The 19,905-nt window shown below is 49.9% G+C and overlaps 7 protein-coding genes; 3 read left to right on the top strand and 4 right to left on the bottom strand.

Annotated features, from left to right (window-relative positions):
* Positions 1-216: 216 nt before the first annotated feature.
* Positions 217-2,192, top strand: FFUJ_01610 (related to DNA repair protein MUS-42; the record flags this gene model as incomplete). XM_023576795.1 has 2 exons in its annotated part: positions 217-414; positions 468-2,192. The coding sequence occupies 2 exons, from the start codon at positions 217-219 to the stop codon at positions 2,190-2,192; spliced, it is 1,923 nt and encodes a 640-aa protein (XP_023423973.1).
* A 160-nt stretch (positions 2,193-2,352) lies between these two features.
* Positions 2,353-4,694, bottom strand: FFUJ_01611 (related to TRK1-Potassium transporter I; the record flags this gene model as incomplete). XM_023576784.1 has 2 exons in its annotated part: positions 2,353-3,125; positions 3,176-4,694. The coding sequence occupies 2 exons, from the start codon at positions 4,692-4,694 to the stop codon at positions 2,353-2,355; spliced, it is 2,292 nt and encodes a 763-aa protein (XP_023423972.1).
* A 2,567-nt stretch (positions 4,695-7,261) lies between these two features.
* FFUJ_01612 (probable FK506-binding protein (FKBP)) lies at positions 7,262-8,083 on the bottom strand (the record flags this gene model as incomplete). XM_023576772.1 has 5 exons in its annotated part: positions 7,262-7,497; positions 7,560-7,633; positions 7,689-7,730; positions 7,782-7,839; positions 7,906-8,083. The coding sequence occupies 5 exons, from the start codon at positions 8,081-8,083 to the stop codon at positions 7,262-7,264; spliced, it is 588 nt and encodes a 195-aa protein (XP_023423971.1).
* A 2,588-nt stretch (positions 8,084-10,671) lies between these two features.
* FFUJ_01613 (uncharacterized protein) lies at positions 10,672-11,010 on the top strand (the record flags this gene model as incomplete). XM_023576761.1 has 2 exons in its annotated part: positions 10,672-10,822; positions 10,892-11,010. 2 exons carry the CDS (start codon positions 10,672-10,674, stop codon positions 11,008-11,010), a joined length of 270 nt encoding a protein of 89 aa, XP_023423970.1.
* A 1,071-nt stretch (positions 11,011-12,081) lies between these two features.
* On the bottom strand, positions 12,082-12,547 carry FFUJ_01614 (uncharacterized protein; the record flags this gene model as incomplete). XM_023576750.1 has 3 exons in its annotated part: positions 12,082-12,264; positions 12,314-12,369; positions 12,427-12,547. The coding sequence occupies 3 exons, from the start codon at positions 12,545-12,547 to the stop codon at positions 12,082-12,084; spliced, it is 360 nt and encodes a 119-aa protein (XP_023423969.1).
* Positions 12,548-14,173: 1,626 nt separating this feature from the next.
* FFUJ_01615 (probable myosin I heavy chain) lies at positions 14,174-17,972 on the top strand (the record flags this gene model as incomplete). XM_023576739.1 has 3 exons in its annotated part: positions 14,174-14,182; positions 14,238-17,586; positions 17,641-17,972. 3 exons carry the CDS (start codon positions 14,174-14,176, stop codon positions 17,970-17,972), a joined length of 3,690 nt encoding a protein of 1,229 aa, XP_023425479.1.
* Positions 17,973-18,385: 413 nt separating this feature from the next.
* Positions 18,386-19,675, bottom strand: FFUJ_01616 (Palmitoyltransferase PFA4; the record flags this gene model as incomplete). Its single annotated transcript, XM_023576728.1, has 1 exon — positions 18,386-19,675. The coding sequence occupies one exon, from the start codon at positions 19,673-19,675 to the stop codon at positions 18,386-18,388; it is 1,290 nt and encodes a 429-aa protein (XP_023423968.1).
* Between the last annotated feature and the right edge of the window lie 230 nt (positions 19,676-19,905).

Raw genomic sequence — 19,905 nt, 5'->3', positions numbered from 1 at the left:
CACTACCTAAGACAGCACTAAAAGCACCTAAAACAGAGGCCCCTACCAAGTCACATGACCTCGTGTGTGTTTCGAACGCGTCCAGGATGTTGAGGGGTTCCCCGTCACGTCATCCTTCTCCTCTCATCCCGGAGACGCGACGACATCAGGCTGGCTTCACGATGCCTTCAATAGTCGCAGTATATGCTATGAAGACACCGCTATTGTCCCCTTGAGATGAGCTCAACTGATCAAGCGGAGGAGCAACCTCCATTACAGCCAACAGAGGAACATTCAGGAGCTGAAAAGGAAACAAATCATGTCAACAGAGACACCTCTGAGACTGCAGAGGACGATGCTTTCAAAACCCTCAAATATTCCCTTCTGGGACCATCGCTACTAAAAGCAGGACAAGATACAGTTGATCAAATAAAGGTATACATCCTTGCCGCACGCACGAACCAATCATCACTAACACAACTTCCAAGGTTTCTGAAATCATCTACAACGCTTCCAAAGGATCCAAATTCTTCAATCGCGAAGAAGAACGAGACAAAGTCCTCACCCAAAAGATCGAACAAATTATCGCGCGAAAGGCTCAACTCGAGAAGAGGGATCTGACTCGAGACTTGCGCAATGCAGACCGTCTGATTGCCGAACTTGAACTCACTCGCGACCTCACTCAGCACATCGTCCATGTGGACTGTGATGCATTCTACGCAGCTGTGGAGCAACTCGATCGGCCGGAAATAAAGGACCTCCCTTTCGCAGTCGGTGGTGGTGTTCTGACCACTTGCAACTATGTTGCGCGCAAGTTCGGCTGCCGGTCAGGCATGGCTGGCTTCGTGGCGAAGAAATTATGTCCAAGCTTGATCTTGCTAAAGCCAAACTTTCAGAAATACAATGCAAAAGCGCATGAGGTGAGAGAGGTTCTGGTTAACTACGATCCCCGGTTTGAGAGCGCTAGTATCGATGAAGCATACCTGAACATAACCGAATACTGCCAGGAACACCAGATGGACCCGGCAGAAGCTGTTGAACAGATGCGGCGAGAAGTTCATGAGAAGACAAATATCACAGTCTCTGCTGGCATTGCTGCTAACGCAAAACTCGCGAAGATCTGTTCAAATATGAACAAGCCCAATGGGCAATATGTTTTATCTTGCGATCGGCCAACAATCATGGCCTTCATGCGCGACCTACCTACCCGAAAAGTCAACGGTATAGGGAGAGTCCTCGAGAGAGAACTGCTAGAGATCGGTATCAAGACTTGTGGTGATCTCTACAAGCATCGACAATATCTCAATCCACTTTTTGGTGACAAAACCTCAGAGTTCCTGTTCACATGCTATTTAGGTCTTGGTCGAACCAAAATCCAACCAGCAGAAGAGTATGAGCGCAAAAGCGTTGGCACGGAGAGCACATTCCGCGACATGTCGGATCCTACGCAGCTGAGAGAAAAATTACGAGCAACAGCGGAGGAGTTGGAGCAGGATATGAAGCGCGCTGAATGTAAAGGCCGTACACTCTGTCTTAAAGTCAAGCTTCACACATTCGAGGTCTTCACTCGGCAGGTCGTCCTACCAAGAGCTATATGCCTTGCAGACGACCTGTACAACTACGCTCTGCCTATTCTCACGAAGTTGGAGCAAGAAATGCCTGGCATGAAACTTCGGTTGATGGGTCTGAGATGCACACATCTTGTCAGTACCAAAAGGCCTGATGCCATGGCCTTCTTCGGCTTTCGGCCCCGAAAGACAGACTCTGAAGACCGCCCGCAAGACGGTACCCTGAAAAGAAAAGCGAGTGATGGTGACGGAGAATGGGAACAGTGGCCAGGAGCCGATCTTCAACTTGACGACCCAGATGGCCTGCTTGAGGGCTCTTCTAGTAACCAGCACACTCCAGATCAATCGCCAGGCCGAAGACACGGCAAGGAGATCGCCCCTAATCCTACAAAAGAGAACGCTGAAGAGGAGCAGTGGTGGGACTGTCCCATCTGCAGCAGACCGCAAACGGCCGATGAGCGGCAATTCAATGAACATATAGACCTTTGCCTGTCGAGGCAGACAATTCGTGAGGCTGTACAGGCAGATGGCCCGTCAATAAAACATGACCCGACGCCCGAAATGAAGAAGCCACGGATGACAGAGAAGAAGAGAGGGAGGCCGAAGGTGCCTGACCCGAAGCAGAGACAGTTGTTCTTTGGATAGTGTAAGCGATATGACGTTGATTTGAATGATGCAAACAGGTCTATAATATAATATTGTCTAAATATTCGTCCAACTTTGTTTTGCATTTCTGTTGGTAATCCAAATCTATCGTGTTTCCAAATCCGTGAACGCCTTGCTCGTATACATGCGATGCACAACTTTACATGACTCTAGACTCTCGACTAGCTATCCTATTCATCGTCTTTGTCCTTCTGATCTTCGAGTCTTCTTCCTCTTCGCGTACTAACTTCTCTCCTGGCAACCTAACAGCCTTGTCAAGCGCAACAGGGAGACCTCGATGTCGGCCTCTGAGGATCACCAAGCACAATACAAACTTGCTACCTCGGTGCATGCCTCCAGCCATGCTGTAGCTTTTTCCTGGTAAGCCCATGGACAGACCAACGCACCCATAAGCCGAAACAACCTCAAACAACACATTAAAAACACTGTAGGCAAGAGGTTGTTCAAGGAAATGGTCGGTCTCGATGATCATGATAACGATGACCGGGAGGATAAGCCACCACATGTCGTGAGCAAGCTGTCCACGAATCTGCTGTCCAATGAAAGAGATGCGAGAGTTATCGTCTGGGCCTTTGGGTGGAGGTCGCACGCCAACGCCATGGAAAGTCATAGATTTCTTGACCGTCTTTTGAGCTGCAGCGGTGACTCTCCGTCGCAGTGCAGGTTTTTCTGGTTCCTCTGAGATCGTGGGCAGAAGGTGGTTTCCATTTTCGCTTCCGTTTCCATTCTCTGCTTCCACAACTTGAGGGTCATCCTCATAAATGCCAAGGGATCGTTCCTCATAGACGTTGGAGTGGCGCATTGTAATTGAGACAGGGTACACGGAAATGTACATCATAATCATGTAGAGCAATTGGACGGCGGGATAGAGACCTGAGATAGAAACGACCGCGAAACCAGCAGCACGAACAGCTTGAAGTGTGTCAGTAAAGCAATCAGATAATAGAAAAGTTCTTACTTACCAATTGCTTGGAACCATCCAGCAATGATACGGTCAGACACTGGCATAGCTTCTACAACATCATTTCCGATATTCAAAACTTCAAAAGCAACCCAGTCAATCGTGTTGATAGTAACAATGACGGTGAAGAGCCACCATGTAGCACCTGACGGGAAGAGTGTCGTGTATACTCGGCGGGGATACTTGAGAATGAACTCGATCGTCTCTTTCCATGGCCCCAGAGTTTTGGGCTCGGTGGTCAGTTGCAATAGCCTAAGACTACACCAGAGAAAGAACCTCAAGAGCAGTGGGTAGCCCGTATTCCCAGCAAGGACAAGGATACCAACGACGATGAGAACGAAATACGCATCCTGAAATGCACCCATGCCTGCGTCATTGAGTGACATGCCGGCGTTGTTAAATGCCGAAGACGACAAGAAGATTCCGCACCACCAGGGGTTGACATCATTGACGGTTGCCGCGGACGGCCGGTTGATGCTGATCCAAGCACCCAGTGCAATTCCACATACAGCTTGCCACATGAAGGCGTAAAGAGGAACAGTGACGGCCAAGATCTTCAGCGCGCGGTATTCACAGCCACCCAAGGCCTCACGTTCATCGGATGATAGATCGTAGAATTGGCCTCTCTTGCTTGTATTGTGACTCCCGAGTATCTTCTTCCAATGCAGAAGAAAGTCTTCTGATTCGTCGCTGTTGACAGAGTCTGAGGTTGAAGGCCGTCGGTTGGGTTCCTCGTTCTCGTTCCGTCGATAGATGGACACGCTGTCTCTGCCGGCGCTTCGGGGCGACAAGTTGTCTGCGAATTGGATATGATCGCCGGTGTTTGGGGTCATAGGAGCATTCCGTGCAGGAGCTGCTACCTGCGTCGTATTGCTATCATTGTCGTCTGAGTCGGAGATAGAATCTGGAGGAGCAGTAACGGCACGGCGCATGGGAGCAGTTGTCTTGAACAAGTCGTTGGGGTCAGGTTTCTCAGTCGCTGTCCTTTGAACTGTTCCAAGACCAGTCAGGGTACTAGAAGTCTCGGTTGAAACCGGTGTTGTCCTCGCTTTGGCGAAAGGGAGGAACCTCCCAAGTGGTTTGGCGCGTCTCAATGCGGCCCGCCGTTTCCTCGCTTCTCGTTCTGTCCTGACGATATCCTCAAAACGCTTCTCAAACGCCTGCTTTCGTACCATGACCGTCCAGAATGAAACCCATAGAGCACTTCCAATGATGAAAAGAAGATACAGCAGAACCTGCTGCCATGTCGTGATTTCGGAAAGATTGACGGTATTGAGGCCTGTATCGCAAAAAGAAGACACAACCAGGAACAGACAGTCGACGTAGGGGATACTCTGGCTTGGCTCGCTGGATAGCCAGAAGATAAGCGAGAAGAAGAGGGATCCGAAGATGAAATAGGCGTAGTGAATGGTTATGAAATTGATGGGTGGTACCAGCCCCCCAGCCTGCGTGACGACCGCATCGAGGCGCGGATGCTCCTCACGAAGATCTTTCCAGCGAGATGTGAAAGAGTCGAGCATCGTGGTAGTTGCGCTGGGTTTGAGATGCCAAGATTTGTACCCCAGCTGAAAGGGTCAGCTCCCAAGCAATAGGAGCGGAGCCTCAGAAAAGCTTGTTAATTTAGTCCGGCGTCGTTATTTGAAGAAATATGACATTTCGATCACTAGACGAGACGATTCTGTGATGAAATCGCGGTGATGCCGAAAAACGCAAGTGAGTGAGTGAGTGAGTGTTGAGTGAAAGAGTGGAAAGGAAAGAAATAGGTAGGTTTCGCTAGCAGATAAGGTTAAGACGGAATACGGCAGATGCAAGGAAAGAGAGTAAATAGGATTTGATTATACGGCGCGGGCGTGAGGACGGAGAGACAAAGCCGAAAACGAGACAAAGAAACTGTTTGACTCGGGAGATGGTGATGGTGAAAGGTGCCAACTGGCGGTGCGTCAATCGAAAACTAACTGGGAGACAAGGAAGCCAATATGCTACACCCCTTGGATCCATCCCAATGGATGCTGTGCAACTGAGAGCGCAAGGTACCACCAAATTCAAAAGTTGAGCGGGCGCTAAAAGCTTACCGCGTCCCAATTGAAACGGTGAGCACAAGGTGGCCCGGTATAAGGATACGGTATTTACAAGGTTGAGGATCATGGAAAGGTCAAAGCTAGGTACAGACAAAGAGGGAGCCAGCATTTGGATATCCATCAACTACCCTCAATTCTTGTTAGAAACAGCTGCGTCCAAGCCCCAATGACCTGATGAAATACAATTGATGCTCCATTAAGGTTTAGAATCGGGCTTGTCTCTGGCCATTCCCGCCAGTCATCTCCATATTCATCCCGTCCCTCCCGTCGCAGCGGAAACTCTCTAAATACCTTAGTTCCCGGGGCATTAGAACGGGCCAACGGGTCCGTTCCGCCAGCGGATATCATTGGTGTTGTCGTAATGGAACGCTGTCATTTTCGGCTTCACTTATACGTGTTTCAATCCCAGCCAACTTCAGTCTTGCTTCGCTGTATCCAAGTAAGTAATTGTTTGTATTGAGCATCTTTATGCCTACAAACGTATATACTTAGCATGTAGCACTGTTATCTATCATTCCTACTTGAGATTAGTCTTCACGTAATCATGATGTTTAATTTAACCTCCGCTCCTTATCCAGTTATTCCCCTTTCATGGATTGACCCTTGCAAGCTGGTGTCTGAGCCTACATCCGTATGTAACGCCTTCCTGGGAGGAAACGAAAGCCCCAAATTGAGTTACGATTAATACCAGTAGCACGCGATCAATGTCTTTTGTTGTCAGGTGACGCGTGTTGTTGGGATATTGGAGCATTCCTTAGGCAGCTGTACGTTGTCATTGACCATTCTAGTGTTGTTCATTGTTACGATTTGCCCCAAAGATTGACGCATTATTACCAAAGCTATACAGCGCATCACCATTGTCTCGAAATGAAAAGCCTATGTGGCTGAAGGTTTGCAAGCATCACGGCGGTGAGGTTTCAGATACGTCACGTGGAATAAGTAAGAGCATAACATCTCAAGACTGAAATTAGCTATAATCGATTTCTCGAAGGGACTTGTGCCAGATCCTTGCTTCTAGTGTCTCATGATACTCTTTGTCATGAAACATCGTTTTAGAATCGTACCTACCCTACACTATGGAATACAAACTCACAAGCCTCCGACACTGTAAGTCAACAATGGTGGGCTCTACACTGATAACACCAGGCCGGTCAATCGGTAAGTATGCCAAGTAACGCAGTAGAACCTGAAAATAGTGGCATTCATCTCTGGTTCGTCGCTCGCCCCGACGAAATCGTAGTTCTATTGCCCACAGCTGTCTATAATATCTTCGGACGTCTGACATCAACATTGACATACGATCTTCAGTAATCTACTCATAATTAGATATCATCACGATGGAACAGAAGAAATGACGCAGTATGAACAGTCGTTGACCTCACCGCTAGATATGAGATAGATTTATCAACACCCCACCTGCAAGTGAACAAAGTGTACATCCGGAATAAGCTCTACGATTTTACAAATGACTCAAAGCAGGAAACCATTACAATAAGACCAGGGGCAAGACCCGCTCCCTCTCCGTAAGAAATAAACCGCCATTCAAGCCTGTAGTTTATCGAGATGTCCAACTCAGTAGTGAGAGATCAGACATGCTCAAGACATCACCAAGTGCATCCGCATGACTCAGGCGCCCATACCTGCATATACCCGCTCATCATCAACATCCTTTGATGTAACAGAAGATCAGAGAACACCAATACATGCGCCCACCAGAGGCGAAGCCATCACAAGAACAACATGAAGGTATCGTATAATGACGTCGAGATCTACGAGACAAATCCTCTTGCCCGAGATAGACAGTAGACCCTCCCTACAGCGCGATTATGCACATCCGATCCACATGTCACAGAGGCCAGCGTGGGGTTTGTCCCCGAGCGGATAGCACACGACGTTGACAGGATCCGGGGTTTGTTATCCCGCTTCTCATGGCTGAGTCTTAGACAGAATATGGTGTGGTATGGGTTGATACATTATGCACAAAGTAGATCATTGAAGACATCAAATCCTTACAGCTCCTCGTGCTCAGGAGCGTCATCGGTGTCTGCAATGATGGTCTTGGCGGCATCAGCAGCATCGACGACAGCCTGAGCAACCTTACCAGCAACATTCTTGGTGGCAGATGCGGCAGACTCAACAGCCTCACTGATAGCCTCGGCGGCAGTCTCGGCACCCTCGACAACCTTTGTCTCGATCTTCTCGGGCTTGGGTACGCCTTGAATTCCAACGAGCTCTGTCTCGAAAACTGCAGGTTTGTAGTGTTAGGCGGTGAATATGAAGCGGGAGGGGCTGCTGGGAATAACGAACCCAGGGTAGAACCGGCAGGAATAGGGCCAATGGCTCGCTGACCGTAGCCGTACTCAGGCGGAATAGTCAAAAGTCTAAGTCAAGGGTCAGTAAAGAGGTTTCCCTGCTGTAGCTGTATGCTTTACGTACCGCTTCTCGCCGATACACATGTCGAGAAGACCCTCGTCCCATCTACAGAATTGTTAGCCTCGAATTTGTACACATCGCAGTAGTGAAGCTTACCCCCTGATGACCTGACCAGAGCCAACGACGAAGTCAAGGGGAGTGCCACGGTCGTAGCCTTGTGTCTGAATTAGCATGTGCTTTGTGACGATCATTAATGTAGATGCAAGGCGGAGGAACTTACTGGCATCGAATTGTTCGCCTGAGTCCTTAAGGGTGCCACGATAGTGCATTTGAACCCTGTCTCCCTTCTTTGTCTTGCGGTCGCAGACGACGGGAAGAGTAACGTCAATTTTGAGGTCCTCGGCGACAACGCCAATGGCGGCAGAGGCGAGGGCGGAGAGGAGGAGGGCAGCCTTCATGGTGGCGGTCGGGATGGATGCGGGGCGGGGAATTGAAGAGGTAAACGGAGGTCACAACGAGGTTGAGGTAAATGAGAAGCCTGAATTCGTTGGAGATGTGACGTCGACAGGTGTGGTTGGCACGTCGTGTGAGGCAGTGTGAATGGATGCGAGCGAGGTTGTCGTTGTATGGATGAAGCTCCCGTCTGGTCTGGGGTTGGCCTCTCTAACGTTAAGCTGCGACGTGTCCGTTTAGCGGCTGAAGGCTCTGTACTGCAGCGTGCGCTTCTAGCAAAACAGCGTCATAGCTTGGAAGGTCAGGCTTAGGAGCCTGTTATTGGTCAATGGGGCCGGCCCGTCTGGATGACCCCATCCTTGATCTGTTTCTGGGTTGCCATGTCTCGCATCTCCATTTGGAAACTGGGGAGGCTGCAATGCCAGATATGGATGAGCAGAATCGAAATAACAGGGTCCATCCATGAGGATTTGCATCACGTTGGCCCTTCAACTACGTACACATGGATATCTGCAGTAAATCTGACGCATTACAAATATGCATTTGCATCTTCTGTTTCTGTTTCGGTCTCGCAGGGCGAAACCATCCATGTGACTCATGACGATAACACGACGCTTCTGAATCAGTCACGACCTTGTTGTACAGCCAAGTAAGGCGCAAAAGGAAACATCCCTTGGCAGTCCCTGATTCATCACATCAAGGCTGTTATCGAAATAGGGTATCGCGACGTCACTGGATGGTCATGTTTCTGATGTGACCAGTAATCAGTGTCGGGCCCATCCGTCCATCCATCCGTGTTCAGGATATCAGGACTAGTAGGAATCGTCTGCTGCGGCGGCTAGGGCGCCGATGTACTTACGCGTGACTGCATCAAGGCGAGATGGTGTAGAGCTTCAGCAATCGACAAGTTTACTACTCGAGCAGGTGCATCAGTTCCTGCAGCAGAGATGCAACCCAGATGGGGGCACATCCCAGCCTGCAGGTGTCAGATCCACCAGCGCCGAGAAGCCCTGGGCCAAGCGCTTCACACGCTAATGCGCTTCACGATGAATTTCGCCTCCTGTCATGATGCTGTTTATCGAGACAGGGAGACATGATAGTCCCCTTTCAACCCCTTTCCGTTACGGTGGGGGGCATAGAGCTTCGATAGGCTCGGGTGCACAATTCAGAGACACGGTGACATTATGTTTAACTTTTGGGCACCGATAGGTATGAGCTTGAGTTGGATGTGTCTGTTGTACAAGGGCGATGCCAGTCATGAGAGTCGAGGCCTGCATCAAAGAAAGAGGAGAAAAGGGGGGTCAACAAAGACGAAGACACAGAGCGTGAGATTGCGAGTTGTCTCAGACAAAGAGTGGAATTGTGAGATTCACGAAGCGAAGCCTCACTCACTCCCTTTCTTCCCCAGTCATGACGACCACCATGGATATTTTTATCTGTTCATGGTCACTAACTTAGTGTAGCTCCACGATCCCAAGGTTGTGGTACGTGTTACTGGCGCTGGTGCCTGTGGTGCCTGGACCGGGCTGGACTCTGACCTCTAGCATGACGGCCGCTGCGAGTGTTTCATGCATTCACTCAAAGGCCGTTGCATCGTGAAAATGCCCCCGGTCTAAGCAAAGTCTAAGTCATCCTGGAGGGTTGGTATTTACCAAAGACCGATTACATGCACAACAGACCAGAAGAAGCGACTTGTGGCCCCCAACTACAGGCAACAACAGGCAAGGTCTTATCGTCTTGTCTCGTTTCATCCATTTTGAATCATTCTCTCCAAATTGTATCCCCTCAGACCCGGTCGGTCCCTCTCGCGCACACCGTGGGGCTTGGTCCTTTGCCCTGCCCTGCATCAAATGCTGCTCATTCGCCCTACGTCGCTAAGGCTCCGCCCTATCCAGCGTCACCAACCTTCACTCGTTGACCTGAATTTCGCCACCGTGGGCCTGAGCAGTGCTGTCACAAGGTTTCTGCTATGGGGGACGAATGTTCTGCAATTGCAATGAGTCCTGCTGGGATGTTTTCTTTTAGACTCTGGTCCCTTGCCCTGGACAGCCAGTCGATGCCCAATGATTTGACTACGCCCCATTATGCTGCACCCCGTACTGTCCATTCCCATTTACACACCATCCATTACTAGCCCTCCCGTCCGTCGTGCTTTAGAGGCATGGCCCGCTTGCCGTGCCGGGCCCGGGAGTACGTGCTTGCTCGGGTCTTGGTCTTGTCTCTGACTCCTTTTGACTCACTCCCCTGAACTCGATGGAATTCCTTGGGTCCCCCCATATCGAAGGCTACCTAGCGTGCGAGATGCCTTGCGCTTTGCCAGGTAACCCTTGTCCTCCAGGCAGTGAGGTCTTGGGCTAAATCCACTTACAAATGACTGAGTACGTACTATCATTTCTCATCATAAAGCTTCAAATACATATAGACCCCCTTCTTCCTATGCCATTCCCTTTTTCATTCCCACCAAACACTCACAATACAAAGCCTTGAAAGAACGGACAAGATTGTCTTTTCAACCACCAGCCATTTCGATTAACATCTGCAACACAAATATCACCAAAAACAACTACCCCTTACAACCAACACAACCGCAACCATGAGTTCCCCTTACACTGTCCAAATCCACCAGAGCACCAAGGAGCCTTCCATCTCCAGCTCTTACAGCTACTCTTCTGGTTCGTACAGCTCTTCAACCAGCACAACGCCTCGATCTCTCTCTCCTGGCGATTACCGCGAGTACGGTGCTGGTAAGTTTCTTACCACCGAGTCTCCGGGCTCTTTCACTTCCCAAGGCCCCACTCTGACATTTGATGCAGACAAGCACACTACACAAGTCGCCAGCTCTGGTCGAAACTTGGTCATCAACCACAACAAAGTCTCGTACGAGAAAGACTCGCCGGCACCAAAATATTCTGGCGCATATACGAGGATCTAAACAACACTTGGCCACAGCTATTTTTCGATTTCCTATGTTTCATCGATTTCGAACAGCGACATGTAACGGATGTGGGATATACACAACATAGACAGGCGTTTTGACATTTGGAGATATGAGGCAAGATTGAGCGCAGCATGGCGATGTATTATGGGATTAGAGAGCATGGGTTGCACAACGATAGCCAAGATTGATAGACTCTGGGACGGGTTGGATTGAGCCGAGACTGTTTTCCCTTTTCCTTTTTTTGTACTGATTGTATCATCCTTTGTACTTTTACTATTCGAGCGTCGGACACTTTGCGGTCCGCGCTGAACTTTTTAGAAGGGCCAAATCTCCCGTCTTGACCTCTTACAAGTCGAGATGGCTGGATGAGATATGAGACGGCCCGTCGGACTGGTCCGATTATAGCGACCCAATTTGAGACCATGGAAGAAATTTTCCAACACACCTTTCAGCTGTTTCAGCTCCTTTCCAATTTCATCTGTGCTTTTTCCTTGATTTTTGGAAATTTCAAAAAAGGGTCCAAGACACCAAAAAAATTATTGATGGTGTGACGGGTTGGGTTGGGTCTCTGCGAGTGGATGGGGCCCTTGGGTTCCCTCCCGCTCGGTACCTGCAGCCCAACCCGTGGCAGGGATTCTAGAGCTTCTGATATGCAGTGTCTCCTCCACTTTGGAAGTGTTTTGAAGAGGTTCTCCACGTTGGAATTTTCTATTAAAATGGCTTAGACTGTAAAAAGATGAGATGGAATTCCCACTTTCTGCGGATCAGTGACTTTGTCTCTGCCCAAATGGTGTGTGAACAGCAGTCAGAGCTGCATTCTCACACCCCAAGCTTCGTGTTAGTACGCAGTCGTGTGAGGCTTTGGGCATTTCAGGATTTTACAGTGTTCAATATACTATAGCAATTACCACGGTCCAAGCGAAGGCCTAATAGTGCCGATTCATTTCATATCATTTGTATGCACAACCATCCATTCACAGTCAGGTTATTTCGTTACCAAAAAAAGATTTCCATTTCTGGCATCATGAGTACCGAGGCTCATGACCCCGTCGCATGACATCATGCTCAAGCGCCACCCTCACGCTTGGCATACTCGTCCTCGATAGCCTCTTCGTACTTTTTGGCCGCTTCGTCCTGGGCAACAGTACGCGGGTCGTCGTGCAAGACGCCCTCCTTAATGAGATCCTCTGGGTCTGGACGGTGTGAGATCTTGTCGTTAAGCTTATCCTCGAGCATGTGCTTCTCGAGCTGTGGGGGCGTCAGCGACTGTGGCTCCATGGTTTGAGGGTGGACTCACCTCTTTCTGATGCGCCTGGAGGCCTGGCGCTGCCGTAGAGGCTGGAAGGATATTCTCTGTTCAGGGCATGTAAGCATTGCACATGCAAGGATGCAATGCGGGGGGCTGCTCACTATCTACGAGCTCGGAGCGTTCGGGGCGGTGCTTGAGGTGAGCTTCCAGGGAGTTTCTTCGCTCTACAGGAGAAATGGGAGACTCGTCAACGAGCTTGGGCTGCTGTTCAGTGTCGGCCATGGCGGTAGAGTGTAAGTTGGGTAAACAGGGTAGTCAAGCTCAGAGTAATGTGTGTATAAGTGTAGCAAGTACTGGTGGTGTAAGTGATCGCAACAAAGTTTGGAGAAGAAGAGGGTAAACAGGTCTCAGAAGAAAGGGAGGCGGCGGCCTTAAGTTTATCTACTCCAATACTCTCAAGCTAAGGTCTCAGAAATGGGCCGTTGATGCGGCAGCGCAATGCCATGTTTATGCGCATTGGATGTTTCGTCGAGCGTGGTTGGCTTGGGCCGCTCACCTGTTTAGTGAGCATGCCACCTTTGGAGGTTGCTACCCCGCAACCGGGAAGCTCGCTACTGTAAGCTGCGCGTCAGAGGACAGGGGATTGGACGATCAGTTGCTGGCTAAACTGAATTGAATCAGATTGTTAATTGTTTCCTGGGCGGATGTTTTGTTCTTCCGTTGGTGATACTATCATGATGGTTAAGAGATCGGTCTGGAGCTTGTTTGGCGGGGACTGAATGCAGGCCAAGACGCTTGAAGCTGGAGATGAACGGAGCATCTGGTGGATAAGCGCCACTTGAATTTACTATCGGTGATTGATTGCATACTGGTAGATCAATGCTGTTTGTATGAGCTTGCTGTTTCTGATAAGCTCTCATCCAGCTTATGCTTTGATATCTTCTGTCTAAGCTCCACGGCGGGCCTTGTTCTATCTCTATCTCAAGGAATGAGACGTGGTCAAAGTTAGACCAGTTCGCTGCGGCTCAATCTGAGCAAACTTTAGTATAATTGAAGCACGCTTGTTCTCACAGAGGAGCGTCTGTAGTCGAGTTGACAGCTTATCTGTACGCACCTACCTACTAGGTATCTAGGTAGGCTCGAGTTGCTGCTGACGAAACCGTTTGGTCCAGTCATCTTTGTCAAACCCACCCCAGCCATGTTCCTCAGTATCCCTGCAAAATACACTACGACAATTGATAACAAACTCCTTCGTCTCCGGCGCAAATAGTCAGGATATGAGTCGACTGCTCACTATTAGATTTTGAAGATTTGCACAGCAAGCCAAGATGAATCTTATTCCCTGATGATACCTATAATCCCACTGCACAATGACGACACATCGGGCATGAGCGAGTAAAAAGCAAGGCAACATTCGTTATCGCAGGGATGACCGAGTCGGGATATTATTAGAATCATCCCTAGAACACCGCAAAAGAACTGAATAAACAATTCCACCTCGAAATTCTTATGATTTATGCTGCCTAGAGCAGACTTTTATTTGCCGCGCGTTTTCATACAATAGCCAGCCGTTAACACTTGCTACCGCCACTTATTGCGTAAGGCTGCACATAATCCAGGGGGGCTGTGCCGGGCGGAAAATTGTCGGCGTTTCGTCACCCGTCAGGCACCAGATCATCACTGAACACAACCTCCCAAGTCCAGTCGTCTCCAGCCACACCAAACCTACCTAAGCTCCAGACTTTCTCCTTTGGAATTAAACTTCGCATTTTCTTCTCTGGCTTTTTCACACCAGAGGCCTTCAATTATTCAACACGGGATTAATCTTCTGATGCCCGTATAGATACAAATTCAAAACCCATCTCTCGCTTTCCCCCTCCCCACTCTCTCCCCCATAAGTCGCACATCATGGTACGGGTCAACCTTTAATATCGGCGTCTTTTTTGGCTGACAACTTTTACTCAACTCTCAGGGAATATCAAGACGCCCTAAGAACAAGGGCGCCGGTGCAGCCGCGGACGGCGCAAGCGGAGGCGCGAAGCCCAAGAAGGCCACCTTTGAGACAACCAAGAAGAAGGAGATTGGTGTTTCCGATCTGACTCTGCTGAGCAAAGTCTCCAACGAAGCCATCAACGATAATTTGAAGAAGCGATTTGAGGGCCACGAAATTTATACCTACATTGGCCATGTGTTGGTCTCAGTCAACCCTTTCAGGGACCTGGGCATTTATACTGATCAGGTCCTCGAGAGCTACATGGGCAAGAACCGACTCGAAATGCCACCACACGTCTTCGCCATCGCCGAGGCCTCGTACTACAACATGAAGGCATACAGCGACAACCAGTGTGTCATTATTTCAGGAGAGTCAGGAGCCGGAAAGACCGAGGCGGCCAAGCGCATCATGCAGTACATTGCTAGTGTGTCTGGTGGAGAATCCGGAGACATCAAGCAGATTAAGGACATGGTGCTGGCAACCAACCCCTTACTAGAGTCTTTCGGAAACGCAAAAACACTTCGAAACAACAATTCCTCGCGTTTTGGCAAGTATCTACAGATCTACTTCAACGCCCAGGGCGAACCCGTGGGTGCCGACATCACAAACTACCTCCTGGAAAAGTCACGAGTGGTGGGCCAGATCACGAACGAGCGAAACTTCCATATCTTTTACCAATTCGCGAAGGGCGCTTCACAACAATACCGAGAAACATTCGGCGTTCAAAAACCCGAGACCTACGTCTATACCAGTCGGTCAAAATGCTTGGACGTGGACGGTATCGACGATCTCGCCGAGTTTCAGGACACGCTTAATGCCATGAAGGTTATTGGCCTTACTCAGGCTGAGCAAGATGAAATTTTTCGAATGCTGGCGGCTATCCTATGGATTGGAAATATCCAGTTTCAGGAGGATCAGGGCGGCTACGCAGAGGTTATCGATCGATCAGTGGTTGACTTTGCCGCTTACCTGTTAGAAGTTACCCCTGACCAGCTCATCAGCGGTATCACAATTCGAATCCTGACACCTCGAAATGGCGAAGTCATCGAATCGCCCGCCAACCCTGCCCAAGCACAGGCTACGCGAGATGCTCTGGCAATGGCTATCTACAGCAATCTTTTCGACTGGATCGTCGAGCGCATTAACAAGTCTCTCAAGGCGAGGCAACCGACAACCAATACAATCGGCATTCTGGATATCTACGGATTCGAAATTTTCGAGAAGAACAGTTTTGAGCAGCTGTGCATCAACTACGTCAACGAGAAGTTGCAACAGATCTTCATTCAACTGACTCTCAAGGCCGAGCAGGAGGAATATGCCAGGGAACAGATTCAATGGACTCCTATCAAGTACTTCGATAACAAGGTTGTGTGCGACCTTATCGAACAGATCCGGCCAGTTGGTATCTTCTCTGCTATGAAGGATGCCACCAAGACCGCACACGCTGACCCTGCTGCTTGCGATCGCACATTCATGCAGAGTATCAACGGCATGTCTCATGCTCATCTTACCCCTCGACAAGGAAACTTCATCATCAAGCATTACGCTGGTGATGTCACCTATACTGTCGAAGGTATTACGGACAAGAACAAGGATCAGCTTCTCAAGGGGCTTTTGAACCTCTTCCAGCACAGTGGAAACCAATTTGTTCATACCCTGTTCCCTCGGCCCGTTGACCAAGATAACCGAAAGCAGCCTCCTTCTGCAGGCGATCGCATCCGAGCTTCCGCCAATGCCCTGGTCGAGACGTTGATGAAGTGCCAGCCCTCATACATCCGTACTATCAAGCCCAACGAGAACAAGTCGCCAACAGAATATAACAGCCCTAATGTATTGCATCAGATCAAGTATCTTGGTCTTCAAGAAAACGTTCGCATTCGTCGTGCCGGTTTTGCTTACCGCCAAGATTTCGACAAGTTCGTTGATCGATTCTTCCTCTTGTCTCCTGCTACCTCATACGCTGGTGAATTCACTTGGGAGGGAACAACTGAGGCTGCTGTAAAGCAGATTCTCAAGGATACCAGCATTCCTAAGGAAGAGTGGCAAATGGGTGTTACCAAGGCCTTCATCAAAGCCCCTGAGACGCTCTTTGCCCTTGAGCATATGAGAGACAGATACTGGCACAACATGGCTACGCGAATTCAGCGCATGTGGAGGGCTTACCTCGCCTACCGAGCCGAGTCGGCGACCCGAATTCAGCGATTCTGGCGGAAGAAGCGAACCGGAGCAGAGTACCTTCAGCTTCGTGACCATGGCCACCAGGTCCTGGGAGGTCGCAAGGAAAGACGCCGTATGAGTCTGCTGGGTTCTCGACGATTCCTTGGTGACTATCTGGGTGTCAATGCAAGCACCGGCCCCGGAGCTCAGATCCGCAACGCAGCTAGTATTGGTACAAACGAAAAGGCGGTATTTTCATGCCGTGCTGAGATTCTGGAGGCCAAGTTTGGTCGATCCAGTAAAGCAAGCCCTCGAATCATCGTCGTCACCACCAACAAGTTCTATATCATTGCTCAAATGCTTGTGAATGGCCACCCACAAATCTCAGTTGAGAAAGCGGTGCCCTTGGGAGCCATCAAGTTCATCGGCGCCTCATCAGCGCGCGATGATTGGTTCTCGCTTGGCATTGGCTCCCCTCAGGAACCTGACCCCCTCATGAATTGTATGCTCAAGACAGAAATGTTTACTCAGATGCAGCGAGTGATGCCCGGTGGATTCAACCTTAAGATCGCTGAGACAATCGAGTATGCCAAGAAGCCCGGCAAGATGCAGCAGGTCAAGGTCCTGAAGGATTCACAACTTCCAGTTGATTACTATAAGAGTGGTGCTGTGCACACGCAGCCCGGTGAGCCACCGAGCTCCATCTCTAGACCTACACCCAAGGGCAAGCCTGTACCTCCTCGCCCCATCACTCGAGGCAAGCTGATCAAGCCTGGTGGCCCCAACGGTCGACCTTCTCGCATCCAGGGCAACCGAACTGCCAAGCCTAGACCAGGGGCAGGTCGAGCCGTGCCTCAACCACCAGCTGCTGTCTCTAATATCGCCGCTGTTCCCGCTGCCGCAGCCCAAAGCACTCCTCGTATCGCCCCTCGTCCTGGTGCCAACGCTGCTACTCCAATTCCCGCTGCCCACAACGCTCTCCCAAGCCATACTCGCAATGCTAGTGGCGCTGGACGTGCACCCCCACCGCCGCCTCCTGCTGTCGCAGCACGCCCACCAAGCCCACCCAAGGTGATGGCCAAGGTCTTGTATGACTTTGCTGGACAACGAGAAAACGAGCTCACAATCACCGCTAATGAGATCGTTGAGATCGTGCAGAAGGAATCCAATGGTACGCTCGAACCTTTGACATCGGAAACTGAACATTACTAACATGGTTATCTAGGTTGGTGGCTAGCCAAGAACCCTCAAACTGCACAACAGGCTTGGGTCCCTGCAGCATATGTCGAGGAACAAGCTCCACCTGCGCCTCGAGCTCCTCCGGCTCCTCCGCGATCCAAGCCAACACCCCCTGCGCCCCCAGCCAAGCGTCCTGCTGCTAACCGTAAGCCTGCCGAGCTTCAGCAGCGTGACTCTGGCATGAGCCTCAATACGCCCAATGGAGGAGACAGCCGCAGCAGCACACCAACACCCAGCTTAGGTGGGAGTTTAGCGGATGCTCTTCTGGCCAGGAAGAATGCTATGCAAAAGGAAAAGGAGGATGACGATGACTGGTAGTCGACATAACGAGTTTATGCTTCACGAACTTACTAAGGAGTCGAGAAAGAACTTTGACCGAGACAAACCTCGATGGGTCAGACTTTTGCACCTGCATTGCATGACACAAATCGCAGTGTGTAAGAGAAGAGGAGGGATGGTATATGACAGTGTGTGCTTTCTTCTGTTGTATACAAACGAACAAGACTGTACTGGGCAACCGAGGTGTGTAGAAAGCCGCAAGGAAATCACGGCCGAGTTTGGTTTTGGTTTTCTTTTCTTGATGCTTTGGGCAAGCGTTTGTAGGAAGGGTCGTTCTGGGACGGACTGATCGACGAAGATATTCATATTCATTGCAAGAAGATTACGGATTTTTAGAAGGGGTTAAATACTTTGACGTTGAACTTTATACTCTATTATACATGTTATGTCATCTAATCGTCTGAAATATCTCGCTGGAGCACTCTTCGTCTTCTCATGAGCTCGGCTAGGGGCACATCTTCGTCTGCCGCCTCAGCTTCTGACTCTTCCTCATCAACGCCATAATCTCGCAGTCTATCGCCATCCGAGTTCACCCATCCAAGACCTTGATCGAATTCACGGTCATACTCTTCATCGTCATACATATCATAGTCGTCGACCTCTTCAAGTTCCGCCATGAGATGTCTCTTGCGTTTCTCATCGTCAGCCTTTCGCTTGAGAAACTCAGCCTTGAACTCGCTGGAGCTCATACTCGCTTGGCGAAGCTCCTCGGCGTAGTCACGATTCGCAGCAGGCCAACCCCTTGCAGCTCGACGGATCTTGTCGGGATCGGGAGGAGGCCAAAGTCCTTCAACGCGGTTGAAGCCATTCTCCTCCCACTCCCAGCCTGAGCCAGTGCCATCCTTAGCGATGGTGGGGTTCCCTCCGAGAGGGAAGAGCCACATGAGTATGTTGCGGGTGCCCATTGCTTGAGCCATATTGTCAAAGAAACCGATATCGTAGGGGAACTCAAGTCTTTCGAAGCGCACTTCCTCGCCATCGGGACCTGTAATGTCCCACCAGTCCTTAGGTCCCTTATCCATGAGAGCTTCATGGCGCTCCTGCTCCCATCCTTCTATCATAGTCTGGTTGAATATCCATGACCTAACAGTGTTGATGAGCATGATACCCAATGCGACAGTGGTAAAGAAGTTGACGATCGCAATTAGCGATAGTCCGATTAGTCCAGATAAGCTAGGTCCTAGGTATGCAGGGAGGTTTCGATGTTCCCAGATCTTAGAGAAGCGTTGCCATAGAAAGTAGCCAAGCATCCAGAGCGATATGTTTGTATATACCAAGAAGCGTAGAAAATGAGGAAAGGTTGTCATCGATACACAGTTTCTAGTCCAAGGACAATGGTGATCCATCTTGGGAACACATCTGGCACAATGGCGACAATGATGCGCCCGAGGTGGTTTAGGCGCCGCGCATTTGTTACACCATCGCTGTCCATCAGCGTCAATGACACGATCCTTGAATATATATCGTCCCGGGTCGACGGTCACGGCTCGGTAGTACGTTAACCATAGTGTGAAGAGGAGGGTATTAAAGATGATGGTTTCGCGGCGTGAGGGAGGACCTGGTTTGAGAGACGTCGAGTTGTGAAAGAGAAACTGCGAGAAATAGCCAAGAAATGTGATTAGAGCGCATACAGAGGGCACGGCAAGGCCCTTGATGAAGGGCACGTCGTTGAGGCCGGCCATGATGAAGCTTTAGCTTGAGCTGTTACATCACATGGAGGTTTAAAGTCGTTATCAGATAGACAGGCTGGCTGACAGGTAAGGTAGCCATGATGCCCCTAAATTTTAGTGGACCGTTGGTGTTTCAAACCGCTATATCCCGAACGCTCAGCGAATAAAAGTCCGCTTATGTAATTCTCAGGGGCGTTCGTCAGCAGTCCCCTGATAATCAGCCAGAACTGAGCAGGGGTGCT

This window comes from Fusarium fujikuroi, chromosome FFUJ_chr01, assembly GCF_900079805.1.
Source record: "Fusarium fujikuroi IMI 58289 draft genome, chromosome FFUJ_chr01".
In the NCBI taxonomy this organism is placed as follows: Eukaryota; Fungi; Ascomycota; class Sordariomycetes; order Hypocreales; family Nectriaceae; genus Fusarium; species Fusarium fujikuroi.
This window is presented reverse-complemented; position numbering and strand designations above follow the sequence as displayed.